The sequence below is a fragment of the Lactuca saligna genome, chromosome 5 (genome assembly GCF_052625555.1).
Source record: "Lactuca saligna cultivar CGN05327 chromosome 5, ASM5262555v1, whole genome shotgun sequence".
In the NCBI taxonomy this organism is placed as follows: domain Eukaryota; kingdom Viridiplantae; phylum Streptophyta; class Magnoliopsida; order Asterales; family Asteraceae; genus Lactuca; species Lactuca saligna.
The window spans coordinates 75,942,962-75,956,922 of record NC_136421.1 but is presented as its reverse complement, the minus strand read 5'-3'; the positions used below and the strand labels follow the sequence as shown (position 1 = coordinate 75,956,922).

Below are 13,961 nucleotides of genomic sequence, written 5' to 3'. Positions count from 1 at the left end.
AGATATCATTCTATTTTTGTTAAATTTGTTCATAGTTTTCCTCTGTGCACAAATTTTAGGGGGAGAATTAAAAATAATTCAAAAATCAAACAAAAATCAGAAAATTAAAATCCAAAATTAGTGTTATTTCTTGTTCAGAAAAATCAGAAAATCCAAAAATATTTTTGTTTCTATTTTTATTTTGTGTGTTAATTTTTCTTTTAGTTTTGTTTTGTCTTGAAAAGTGATTTCAGGTATAGATAAGACTCATGGAGTTTGTGTTGAATATTTCTGAGCCAAGGCCTTATCTGTGAGCATCTAAGAATTCGCATTCGAAGGAGCAAGAAATGAAGATTATTCTTTCGACATTCCATCCTTCAACCCCAGAAGCAAGGTGAAGCTGAAATTGAAGAATATTTGACAGATTGCATTGAATCCTCTTCAATCAGTCAACTGCTATCTATGAACCTACTGAAGTGATCCAGAAGATTCGTTCTCTCTGAAGATTCTCATGCTGAAAGTGCTATCTTTTAAGAATCAGTACATCAAGCCTCCTCACCCAATGTGCGTTCAATGTCAAATTATGAAGAAAAGCCCAACCACTCAATACGAAGTCATTCATTGAAGATTCATCAAGTTCATCTTGAAGCTGTCTAGAATTTGAAGATTAATGCTGAAGTCAAGCTCCCAATGAAGATTAACAAGAAAAGCCAGCTACTTTTTAGGGGGAGTTTGTTGGGCCAGTTAGAAAAGAAAGCTATAAACCAAGGGGGAGATTGTTGGGTTAAAAATATGGTTTATACTTTGCTTTTCTAGGAAAATATATTTTTATGTAATGTTGTATGTGTTTATGGTTTGTGTGTACGGTCGTACACGTGTGTACGGCCACACCCTGTGTACGGCCGTACACAGGGTGTGCGGCTGTACACATGTGTATGGTTGGAGGTCCATATAAATAGAGGAGTGCATGTGGGATTGTACGGTTGGGAAAAGAAGAGGAGAAGAGAGCATCTTGTAGAGAGAGAAAGTTAGAGAGAAGAAGTGTGTGTGAGAGAGAATCTAGTGTATGGAGCATCACTCAATATCATCAATACATCACTAGATTTATCTTAATTCTTCTTCTCCTTCTCTTCTATTTGATCTGAAATCATCCAATTGATTGGGATTCCGCACCATCAATTGGATCTGATTGATACACAAGCAATTTTGGGGACTTACACTCGACGAGTCGAAGGACTGACTCGCCGAGTAGAAGCGGGATGAGACGCGAAGTTTAAGTTACGGACTCGGCGAGTAGCCGCTGTCTGGACAAAAACCCTAATCCAGGGGTTTGCACCCTATTTAAACACACTAACTCGGCCTCCCTTGTCCTTAACACTTCCAGAGAGCTGTTGAGCGAAACCTAGCCCCACCATTGTTCTTGTGAGTGATTCTTGGCTTTGTGAAGGAAGTTTGGAGCTTAGAAGAAGAAGGAGGAGGTTGAAGAGTGCAAGGAGGGGAAGTAGATCCGAAATCTACACTGTGAGAAGCTTCCATTCAGGTAGAAAAGTTCATACCTTGATCACTAGTTCATTAGATTCCTTTTTGTCCCTAATTGATGGTTTTCAAGCCCTAAAACCTCAAACTCCATGTGGTTATGCTCTATATTCTGAAAGGACTTCAGATCTAGACCTTATGGACACCTTAGAAGTGTAAAGTCTCTGTGGTTGAAGTGATTGAGGTCCCTATTGAGTGTATGACCTCATAAAGAGCTTGGAATTGACTTTTGGAGCTCATAGAGCCATGCATGCATGTAAAGTTTGCAACTTTACGTGATAAGCATACCTTAGGAGCTTAGATATATGGTTTGGAACCGTTGCATGTCTCAGATTTGGTCTGTATGGGAGGAGGGTTGAAGGGACTCGACGAGTTCCAAAGTGGACTCGGCGAGTTCTATGAAGATGGTCTTAGACTCAACGAGTTGGATGAACAACTCGACGAGTCCTTTGAAGATTGCCTGGAACTCGACGAGTTGTTCTTCAAACTCAGCGAGTCATATGAACTGTTACTGAGTTAAGAGGGGTTTAAGTGTAGAAGGTCCAACCCTTCGTAGCTGCAGGCTGGATTAGCAATTTAACGTGTAGCAATAGTCCCAGAAACCCAAATCCTCAAGATGGATGCTCTGGTGAGGATTTGGAAGCGAGTAGGAGATCTGCTCGGGGGACTCGGCGAGTTTTTCTCAGACTCGGTGAGTCGGATTGCGAGTCAGTCTAATCATCCCAAGTAGTGAGTTAAGGGTGACTCAGTGAGTGGGAAGAGGGACTTGATGAGTTAGTACTGGGATAGTAGGAGAGGGACTCGGCGAGTCTAAGCCATGACTCGGTGAGTCCAGTCAACTAGAAGTTGACTTTGACCAAGGAGTTGACGTTAGACAAGGGGTAGGTTAGTCATTTGACCTAAGGGTATTTAGGAGTGACTAATCTATGTTTATGGATTTATAGTCGGATGATTGCCGGTGCAGCAGTCAGTCGTCTAGCAAGCAGACTTTCAACAACTACTTTTCGAGGTGAGTTACCTTCTAGTAGCGGTGGGTTTACGGCCACAATGTTGGCCCACCAATAGGAGTTGTACGTTAGATGATTGTCTTTGTGATATTCATTTAGGTTTGCTACTACTTGATATGTTTATGTGCTAGTATGTTATGATGTTATGTGATAGTGGTAGTATGGGTGAAATAGTCCCCGGTTACCGGTCGATAGGACCGAAGGGGTAGTTTAGTACCCAGCGATGCAAGCCATATTATGATATGTGTGATATGATATTATGTGGTAGTAGTAGTGGTGAAATAGTCCCCGAGTATCCGGTCGAAAGGACCGAAGGGGAGGCCAACGCCTAGATATGCTAGGCAGTATCCGGTCGAAAGGACCGAAGGGGAGGCCAACACCCAGATATGCTAGGCAGTATCTGGTCGAAAGGACCGAAGGGGAGGCCAGCACCCAGATATGCTAGGCAGTATCCGGTCGAAAGGACCGAAGGGGTAGGTCGGGCACCCAAATATGCCTGATAGTATTTGTATGTTATGTGATTGTATGGTATGTGGTACGATAGGGGAACTCACTAAGCTTCGTGCTTACTGTTTACAGTTTTGTTTTCAGGTACCTCTTCTTCGAAGGGGAAGGAGCTGGCGCGGTAGCAGCACATCATACACACACATTGTTTTCCGCACCATGAGTTATTCTAGGATTTTGTACTCTGACATTATGGTTGTTTTTATGTTTTGGTTTTCAAACACAAAAATATGTTTATGAAATGATAGGATCAAACGATGTTTATTCACAAATGTTTTCCAAAGTATTTATTTAAAAATGAAATTTTTGGACGTGAAAATTGGGTCGTTACATGAAGCTTCCTCCAAAACCTGGAGGTGAAATGGACATCGCGGTCAGAGACCAATAAAACTAGAACCCCATGACGAGCGACCACCTCCATAATGTAGATGTCGACTAACTCTCGGTGGGAATGCTCTCTAAAATGGGGATGCAATAAGCACTCTTGGTCAACATGTTAACAATAACCCAGATAGAATCAACACTATGTGTCGTCCTTGACAACTTTGTAATAAAGTCCATAGTGATCTCTTCCCACTTCCACATGTGAATGGGTAGTGGCTGCATCTTTTCATGGGGTCTCTGATGTTCGACGTTGAATTTCCGACAAGTCAGACACCTCCATCAAGCGTGTTATCTCACTATACTATGTATTACAATATATATATTCATCTATGTTAGGATATAATAGCTACTAATATAGTCTATAGGTGCTTAATGTTAGTGTACTTGAAGCTAGCAAAGTAGAAAGTATAGTATCTATGTGCCCATACTAGTAGAGCCGACAGTGTAGTCTCTATGTGCGCAAATGTTGTTGCATCTAATTGATTTGTTACGGTTAAGTTAGGGGTTGACGGGGGAACGTTGACAGGCCGGGAGCCTATAAACTTGTGTTTTTACGACGAAATGGCAGGCGAGCTGTATGTCTAAATACACATATTATTGGTGGATCGACAAAAGGTCGTGATCTAATCAGTGGATCGACGAAAGGTCGTGAGCCAATCGACGAATCAGTGAAAGGTCGTGAATTATTATTTGCATGCATGTATACAGTATATGTATTGTGATATATGGTATTTTGGGGAATTCACTAAGTTTAGTGCTTACTCAATTGTTTACAAATGATTTCAGGTATTTCTTCGGATCGTGAGAAGGGCAAGATTTGACTGTACACACTCACATTGACATCATGTTTTCCGCGTAATTTAATTATACTCTAATTTAATTGAATAAATAAATATAAAAATTATGGTAAAACATTCGGGACGTTACATAAACAACTTTTCTATATGAAAAGGAGGTAATTAAACTTAAACTTATTTTGTTTGGACGTTCAAAGGATATTCATGAGAGGTAAAGCCAAGGCCAAAGCTGGTTCTTTTTAAATGCCAAAAAATGATGTAATAAGCTTTAATGGTTGAAACATGTTGTTATGGTTTTCTTAATATTTCTTTCTTCATGGTAGTTCCAACTTCCAACTTCTCAAAAGGTTAATGTCTAGAAGTTGTAATCTTCTATAATTTTGTACTTCAATGTTCATTTGCAATAAAAGTAGTTGACAATCAAGCACTTGGCACTGATTTCTTTCGAGGAAGTTTACATGTGGTCTTCAGGGTGGAGTTCACATTGTAAAAACTGAAAAGGCCGAAGAGATTGATGTTATGAAATTATTTTCTACTTACTTTCATGAGGAAATGTTTTTTTTTTCAAACTTTTGCAAAAAAATGATAATTTAGTGTTCTTGTAGGGAAGAACATAATCTTGTTACTAAACAAAATGGCCCCAAGGCAAAGTTGTAAGCAAGGTTGACATTACTTATGTTCTCCTTCATATCTTATTTTTATCATTAACAACTTTTACTTTTTATAATTTATCATTGGTTGTTTTTACTTTTTACAATTTTTTAAGATCCGGGATGAACCCTTATGACTTTTAATAAAATTTTATCGAAACATTTTAATTTCAACCTGAGTATTAACGCAACTCTTCTTTTCAGTATTAACGCAACTCTTCTTTTATACAGGTTTATTTGTGCTCTTTAATAAAATTATTTTAGCACACATCTAATAGCCACAAAGCAGAGTTAGAAAGGATCGATTACATCAATTTTGATGTTTGTGTAACTATGAAGGTTCATCTTTCCAATACTTTGCAACTAAATAGAAATGTTGGTAAAGCTTTCTTCGTGATCGTTGTTTGAGAAACTCATATTCAAGCAACTATAATAAAGAGAATTTTGGATTTGGTTGTAAATGAATAACTAAATGAAATACCACATGTTACATATGGAATGAAAACCTAGTTTTTTGGTTTCCTGAGTGTGTTCGGAATGTCACTCCTACATGTACAATTTTGCCTATCATACCCGAAATTGAGTAGGTAAGTTGGAATATACAATGTCAGATTTAGGATTCCAAACTATACCTATCACTAACTTTTTTAGAATGAATAGTGGTTATCCGAAATGACTTAAGATGGTGGTCATTTTTACAAATTTAGTTTTATTAAATTACTCATTATAAATTACTGTTTATAAGGGTTAATTCTATTTTTATTTTTCACAAACAATATTTGTTTATTTAGAAACTAGCCATTACCCGCGCACAGCGGCGGGGATAAATAGCTTCTTTCAACGATATTTTTTTAAGAAAAATGTTATGTTCCAAAAGAAAGTTCATGTCGTAGGTGAGAGGAAGGGCGGTAGTCGTGATAGTGGTTAGTTGAAAGCGAAAGGAGGCAGAGTGGCTGTGGTGGTGGTGGTGATACTATCTTGGTTACTGGTTAGGTTCTTCGAGAGAGTGTGCGTATATTTCTTACTTTGAAGGGATTACGAAGATAGATATTATGAGATGGCTTGTTACCAATGTGAGAGAAGAGATCCTTTATAAATTATTGGACATTGACCGCTTCAAATGGCTGAAGTGTTGAGATTGACGGGTTCAATTTGCAAATGAATTCTTCTATTAATTTGATACGAGATTTTTAGGGGATAAATGATAGGGTTAAAGTTTTAATATTATTATATTATAAATAGGTTGTACTTCAAGCTTAATAGTTTGGACGTCTTAAAAAAATAATATTATTATATTTAATCTATTTATAGAAATATTTAGATTTCTTGTAATATTTAATCTTAAAAAAATAATATTATTATATTTGATCTATTTATAAAGATAAAAGAGTGTTATCTACAAAAAGTATTTCACTAAATTTTCTTGTGTAATATTTGCATTGATGAAATGAATTTGATGATACGCATCAAACAAGAGCCATTTTAACAACGCAAGAACGGCTAAATGTTCCATCTCCACCCCTAAATCGACAGACCTCCTCCAGGAAACGCTTTTGATTTCCTGCCACACCTTCCATCCTTTCGTACCTTGTTTCTCCAATCTTCAACAACTTGTAGTTTGGCAGCACTACAATCTCCGTCGACCATGCTGCGGAGGTACAATCACAAATTCCATTACTTCATTGCTATGCGTCAATAGTTAACATATAGTTTAGTTTCTAATTCGAATGTTGCTCTAGGGTTTTTTATGGTCGTATACGTGATTTGATTATTTTGTGAAGCTGTAAGTGCTTCAGGATTAGGGTTTAGTGTTCTTAATTAACCCGCATTTGTTACCTTTCTCTTTTATCTTTGAGTTCTGGATTTTCCTTATTTTCATTCAAACGTAGTGATCCTGAAACTTGAGTGAATTACCAGCAATGTTGAATTTGTAAACCTTCCATAGTTTAAATGTGTATCAAAAACAGGACAGATAATCTTTAGTCTGAATTTTCAGTCAATTTACTGGTATCGTTTTTCTTCTGAAGGTCTATTTTGGAAATATCTTCTCGTCGATCAGTTGGAAGGATTTCACCACGAATAACAACTCAGGCATGTTTGCGTACCTTATTTTCTATCCTTCTTTATGCAAAATGATTTAATAAATATCTATCCTGAACAGCATTGTTGAGCTTTATGGAAAACGTGAACCAATAAACATATTCAGTAAACCTATATATTTTTGATAACTCCTATTAAGAAGTCCTGTATTCTCTAGAATGCTCTTATCTCTTGTAGAAGGTAAAGGTTGAGTATACTGTTTTGAACTTGGCAAGTTATTACATTAGGTTAACATGTCTATCTAACTCAACAAGTTCTAGAAAGAGAAAGTTGGTTTAAGAGGTGCAAATGAGGACTTTTCATGTAAAATTGACTAGCTGGTTACTTTTTTAACCATTTGTTATCATATTTCTCATGCTTATTTTCCTATACTCTATATGTATGCATATATTTACTTGTTTGTGTAAAATAAGAAAGTATAGGAAAGTCCTGTATAAATACTTCAATGCAGATTGTTGAAAACATATTGTTTACACTCTTATTTCTTCATGGCTGAAACACTTGTAGCAGATACCATTGTATCTTTCCTCTAGGAAGGAATTCTCTGCTGCATCTCAGTCAAATTCACCAGAAAATCCACCAAACTCTGGGGCCAATTTGTCCAAAGTTTTTATAGGAAGTATAGCCTTAGGTGTTGCTGGTATAACAGCTTACCAGACTGGCTACTTTGATAAACTATTAACCAAGGAACAGAATAATGATCTTAACACAAATCCACTCCCAATTGTCCATGAAGAACCTGAAAAGTCAGTGTCAGAAGAACAAGTTGCTGTTGAAAATGTTAAAGATACTGAGATTTTAAGTCCACCTGTTGACAATGGTGAAAAGGGAATTGAAACTGATCCGTATTATGGCAAAAGGGAAGAAGAAAATCAGTCTGAAATTGAGAAATTACCAATTTTGGAACCTCAAGATGTTATTTCTGGACAAGAGGGTAATTTGCCAATATCAACTTCTGATAGTTATGATGCAATAGCAAAGATTCAAGAAGATCTTGGTGCAAATAGTCAAGATTTGAAGTCAACTACAGAAGAGCATGAGGAAGTTCAAAGTAGCTCAGTACTGAATGAGGTTGCTCCAGTTCTTGAAGCAAATGAGATAAAGTCTGAGGTATGTTTTTGTTTTTGCATAATGGTTGTAGAGCATTTTAGATGGTGTTTGGTATGATGGAATTGGGAAAGGAAAGGAATGGAATGGTTGATTCCTTTGAAGGAAAGTGATTCCTTCCATTTTGTTACTTTTCATTCATTGGTAAGGAGGTTTTGTTTATTCCAGGGGCAATCTCATAAAAGACCTTATATTTGTGTTTTTTTCAGGATTAAACCTCAACTTTTTTTTTGCCGGAAAAAGACCTTGTATTTTTTCCTTTTTTCCAGAAAAACCTGAAACTGTCTTTTTTTTTTTTCCCGAAAAAAAACCCTCAACCTTCTAACTGCTTCCAAATAAACCCTCAGCTTTGTTAGTTTTTCTCGAAAAAACCCTTGCATTTTACAAATTTTTTTTTTTTGAAAAAAATGACTAAAAGGGCCAGATCAGAAAAAAGGAAAAAATACAAAGTCTTTTTCAGGCAAAAAATAAATTTGAGGTTTAATCCGGAAAAAAACACAAAATATAAGGTTTTTTTTTTTTGAGATTAACCCTTTATTCTATCATGGAATGGAATGAAAAATCACAATATAACTCATTTTTGCTTGTGCATCTAATAATAACTCAATTCTTTTCTAAAAAGTTCAATGGTTTTAGTTGAAGTTCAATTTATTTTCTAAAATTAACTAGAAGTTTCTATGACCATATTGGTGTTTTAATCTTTTAAGAGCTTTAATAATGTATAGAGTAGAGTTTAAACTATACATTGTATTTGCATATAATATAAAAAATTCATATGAAAACAACCAACCAAACCCTAAATCTATTTTTTTTTTGAAGGGTATCCTGAGCAACGATAATAAAGAGCCAGATGCCCTTCTTGATGAATACCTTTTAAAAGATAAGGCTGAAGAAAGTGCTCCATTATCTTCATATCCAGAGAAGGTTAGATACCAAAAGCATAATTTTATTTGTAGTTATATTATATGCCTTGAGGAAACAAGTTACTAATTTCCATTTTCTTGTGATGTTAAAATGAAGGAAATAGCTGAGGCTGTGAAGGGTAATAATGACATTTACGTGTCAAATGATGGAAAGATAGTTTTGGATTTCTTGCAAGCCATTCACACAGCTGAAAAAAGACAAGAAGATTTGGATGCCCGTATTTTTTCTGAAGAAAAGAGGTTATTAAAGGCAAGACTATTTGTTTTCAAAATTGATATTGTTTTCCCTTTCTACCCCTACAACCCTACTATTGTTCCATTTCTGATTAATCTTTGAAATATATTTTAGGAGAAATATGACAAGGAGTTGAAAGATGCAAGAGCACGTGAACTCATGTATGCTGAAAGAGAGACAATTTTGGATAAGGTTGTTTTATATATCTACTTTTTGATGAACAATTTTGCCACTAATTTAATGGTAAATGTTGTGTGATTTGCATCTAAAATTATTATTATATTTATTTGTAGGAATTACATAAAGAAAAGGTGAAAGCAGCTGCAGCTCTCAAGTCACTTCAGGAAAAGTTAGAAGAGGAATTCAGAATGGAGATTGAAAAGAAGGTACAATCATATTTCCATTATTTAAATGCAAGAAATATAGAATCCCTACTTACATTTACTTTTAATTTTTTTTCCTTATTAAAGCATTTTACTTTCAAAGTTACACTTAATTGTACAAATTTACTTACAATTTTTCTCATATTAGGATAATATGCTTTGAAAATCCACCTAATTATAGCATTATAAATTCAATTTCAAAGTACAATGCTGTAATAAGAAGAAATGAAAGTAGAATCTTACAATGAATAAAAGTAGATTGCTATTGTTTTTATAGTTATTCGTGTAAATAGTAGATGTTGAAATTGTCAGGAGTCTGAAGCAGAATTGGAGGTAATGAAATTGAAGGATTTAGCAAAAGCTGAATTGGCTGCAGCAATTGCAAGTGAGAAAGCATCCCAAATTGAAAAAATGGAAGAGGCAAATCTCAATGTATGATCACATCAACTTAATTCTTTCATATTTCTTTTCTTATAATCATTAAAACTTATAATGCTGTAATAAGAACAATAAAAATACAATATGCTATAATATAATAATAACTAAAATTTTAAAAAGATATTAATAATAACTTTCCAAGGTGTAAACATTCACATCTAATCTAATCTAAGAAACATTTTTTTTCCTCTCTTTCTCTTTTAGTATAACATCAACAAATTAGTTTACTATTATTATTATTTTTTACCTTTTTGACCAATGCTACTTTATTAGAAACGTAACATACGCTTGATTACACATGTTAGGAAAGAGGGTACAATTGTAAATATGGTGACACAATCATATTTTAGTTGGTGTTTTTTTGACAGGAAATTAATGTTTTTTTTTTTATTTTTTAAAAAAATAAAAAATTATTATGCAGATAAATGCTTTGTGTATGGCATTCTATGCAAGATCTGAAGAGGCACGCCAGACACATTCTGTCCACAAGCTTGCATTGGTTTGTTTTTTAGACCATTTTCTTTGCCTTACGTATAATTATATGCTCTGTGGATGTGGATTTTTGTAATTAGGGTTTTAATTGTGTATTTTTGTTGATTAGTTTTTTCAAAATCTTTGCTTAGGTCCCATTAAGTATAAAGTTGAGTTTTAATCCGGAAAAAACACAAAATATAAGGTCTTTTATGAGATTAACCCTAATTCTTATGCTTACATAAGGTAATAGTAATTATATATAGCATACTACTTTCATTTCTTCCTATTACAACATTGTTCTTTGAAAAGTTCACAATGTAATCTAATTAGTAATTAGTATTACAAAGCTATTTTCACTTAAAAAATTGGGTAGATTTTTCAATGTATAATGTGTTAATAAGAATATAATTTTTCAAAATACAATGCCTTAATCGCAAGCACAATGTTGTAATATAAATAATTAGAAGTATGATGACATAATACAAAAAATAAATGAAAGTACATTGCTATTTCTTGTATTTAACCCTTACATTACATTTCGCCATTTTATTGGATTAAAGCTCAACTTTATTTATTTATTTATTTATTTTTCTAAAAAAGCTCTTACATCTTAGTGTAAAACCGGAAAAAGATTACCGGTAAACCTGCTGAAAAGGACCAAATGGAAAATTGGAAAATTTAAGGTCTTTTTTAGGGAAAAAAATAAACTTGAGCTTTAATCTGGAAAAAACACAATATATAAGGTCTTTTATGTAATTAACCCTAAAAAAACAAAATCTGCAATGGTGTAATAGAAACAAATAAAAGTAGGATGCTATAATACACAAGTGAATGAAAGTATATTGCTATTTCTTTCATTCTTTTTGCAAAATAAATAGAATTACAGTGTTTTTTATTTTTATTTTTATTTTTGTGAGATAAATTAATTAAGATTTATATTTACAGGGTGCTCTTGCACTAGAAGATGCTTTGTCTAAAGGGTTGCCTATAGAGAAAGAAATAGAAGCTCTTAAAAGCTACATTGATGGAATCGATAAAGATTCCTTATTAGGTTTGGTCATTGCATCACTTCCTGAAGACACTTTAAAAAATGGGACAGATACCATACTCCAATTAAATCACAAGGTAATCCTTTCTACGTGCAAAAAGACGTAAACGCCCTCCTCATTTAATTTATATATATATATCATGTTTTTTTCTTTTTATAGTTTGATGGGTTGAAAGGGACGCTGCGACACTTCAGCTTAATGCCACCAGGTGGCGGTGGAATATTGGCCCATTCATTGGCTTACATTGCATCCGTATTAAAGGTGCCTTCAGATCTCTGATTTCCTCTTTCATTATTATTAGTATTTTAATTTTCTATTAGGCATGGACCATTTTTCTAATTTTTTAAAACACATGGACCAAAGAGTATTATACTATTTAAACAGATGGACCATTTCTGTTAAAAAAATATGCAGGGTCCTTTTCTGTAAATTATAAGGCGAGCTTTTGTAATTTATTTTCTACACAAGGACCAAACCTGCCAACATATAAAAGTATTGTGGCCAAAGTCTAAAACCCAAACGTAAAAAAATACATCTGTAAATTACAGGAACAATTTTTGTAATTTATTTTCTATAAAGGGGCCAAACCTGCCAGCATATGAAACTATTGTGGCCAAAGTCCAAAACCTAAAAGTATACTTTTCTATACAGGGACCAAACTTGCCAACATACGAAAAGTATTGTTGCCAAATTCTAAAACCCAACCGTAAAACAATACATAGGAACCTTTTCTGTAAATTACAGGAACAATTTTTGTAATTTATTTTCTATAAAAGGGCCAAACCTGCCAACATATGAAACTGTTGTGGCCAAAGTATAAAACCCAAAAGTATACTTTTTTATATAGGGACCAAACCTGCCAACATACCAAAGTATTATGGCCAAAATCTAAAACCCAAACATAAAAGACTACGTAGGGCCCTTTTCTGTAAATTACTACAGGGACAATTTTTGTAATTTATTGTCTATACAGAGATCAAACCTGCCAAAATACGAAACTATGTTGCCAAACGTAAAGAACATACCCAGGGATCTTTTCTGTAGTTTATAGGGACAGTTTTTGTAATTTGTTTTCTATACATGGACCAAACCTGCCAACATACAAAAAATATTGTGGCCAAAGTCTAAAACCTAAAAATATACTATTTATATATCACTTGCTTTATAATAATGATTAAAATTTTAGGTGAAGGAAGCGGACAAGTCAGGTGATGGAATCGAGTCAGTAATAAACCGGGTAGAAAGTTTGTTAGCAGATGGGAAGCTTCTAGAAGCTGCAGAAACACTTGAAAATGGTCTAAAAGGAAGTCAAGCAACAGAAGTTGTAGGTGACTGGATTCATCAAGCAAGAAATCGTGCTATCACTGAACAAGCATTAACTCTCCTCCAATCTTACGCCACGTCAGCAAGCTATACTTGATTTCAAAATATCATCCACCATTTTCAAAAACTCACTTTCACTTGTTACACATCTTGAGTCAACGTGAATAAAGAATTTTTCAACTGTGGTTTTGAGTTGACACCATTTTTGGTTGCGAATAAGCTTGTTTTTTTTCTTCTTTTCTTTTTGATTAATTTGTAAACAAAATTGATGAGAAGTTGTATAAGATTAACGTATGAGTGATCTTGATGTAATAACTCATGATTTGTTAAATCGAGTTGATTTGAAATTGGGATTAGCTTTTTAGAATTTAGATGGATGAAGATGGTAGGTAGGCTATGCATCACATTTTTTTTGCTATGTGGACATTGTGAATCCTCTCCATGATACGAATTTCGCTTTTTCAAAACTATGGAGTATCTTTTTCATATCTTCCCAAAATTAAAAAATGTTTGACATAAAAATCAAGAATAAAAGACTTTTTCCATCCATCCAAAATTAACAAAATAGACATATCGGTGAAGTATTTTATTTGGAGTAAAAAGTATATAAAGATTGGAAGTGTATGCAAAACTAATTATTCACATTTTTTTTAAGCAAATAAAACTTCTAAGAAAAATCAAGGAATCAAAGGTGTCCATCTAAAAATCTGAAATAATATCCAATTTATTTTCCAAATCAAGGGGCGTCCGTGGACACCTTTTGTATATACATATAGCAATATAACATCGTCCTTGTATCTTATAATTCTCCTGACAACTTCCCGATGATTTGAATAAGGTCTCTCTACGAGTGTACTAACCAAATATACAATTCACACATTGGTCTATTCGATGGATAAATTACGTGTGCCTCATTTGAATAGAAGGATAATTACATTCCGCATATGAATAATATCCGTAATAAGGTTGGAATAAAAATAAGGTGAATTAAGTACCTTAAAAGTCATAACATTGTGTTTGAAATCATGTATTTTACTAACAAGTTGTCAACATAACATATTCTAGGTGGCAA

General features: G+C 34.1%; 1 protein-coding gene across 1 annotated transcript; it reads left to right on the top strand.

Moving 5' to 3' along the window:
• The first annotated feature begins 6,288 nt into the window (after positions 1-6,288).
• LOC144997087 (MICOS complex subunit) lies at positions 6,289-13,238 on the top strand. Its single transcript, XM_078956913.1, has 12 exons — positions 6,289-6,513; positions 6,885-6,948; positions 7,468-8,067; positions 8,884-8,988; positions 9,085-9,237; positions 9,337-9,414; positions 9,516-9,608; positions 9,918-10,037; positions 10,465-10,542; positions 11,463-11,642; positions 11,726-11,827; positions 12,753-13,238. The coding sequence occupies exons 1-12, from the start codon at positions 6,503-6,505 to the stop codon at positions 12,984-12,986; spliced, it is 1,818 nt and encodes a 605-aa protein (XP_078813039.1). The 5' UTR covers positions 6,289-6,502; the 3' UTR covers positions 12,987-13,238.
• The last annotated feature ends 723 nt before the right edge of the window (positions 13,239-13,961 follow it).

Excerpts from the sequence above, each read along its gene's own strand:
- LOC144997087 (XM_078956913.1), top strand. Across the intron at positions 9,415-9,515 it reads GAGAGACAATTTTGGATAAG|GAATTACATAAAGAAAAGGT; the intron begins GTTGTTTTATAT and ends ATTTATTTGTAG. Across the intron at positions 9,609-9,917 it reads GAATGGAGATTGAAAAGAAG|GAGTCTGAAGCAGAATTGGA; the intron begins GTACAATCATAT and ends TGAAATTGTCAG.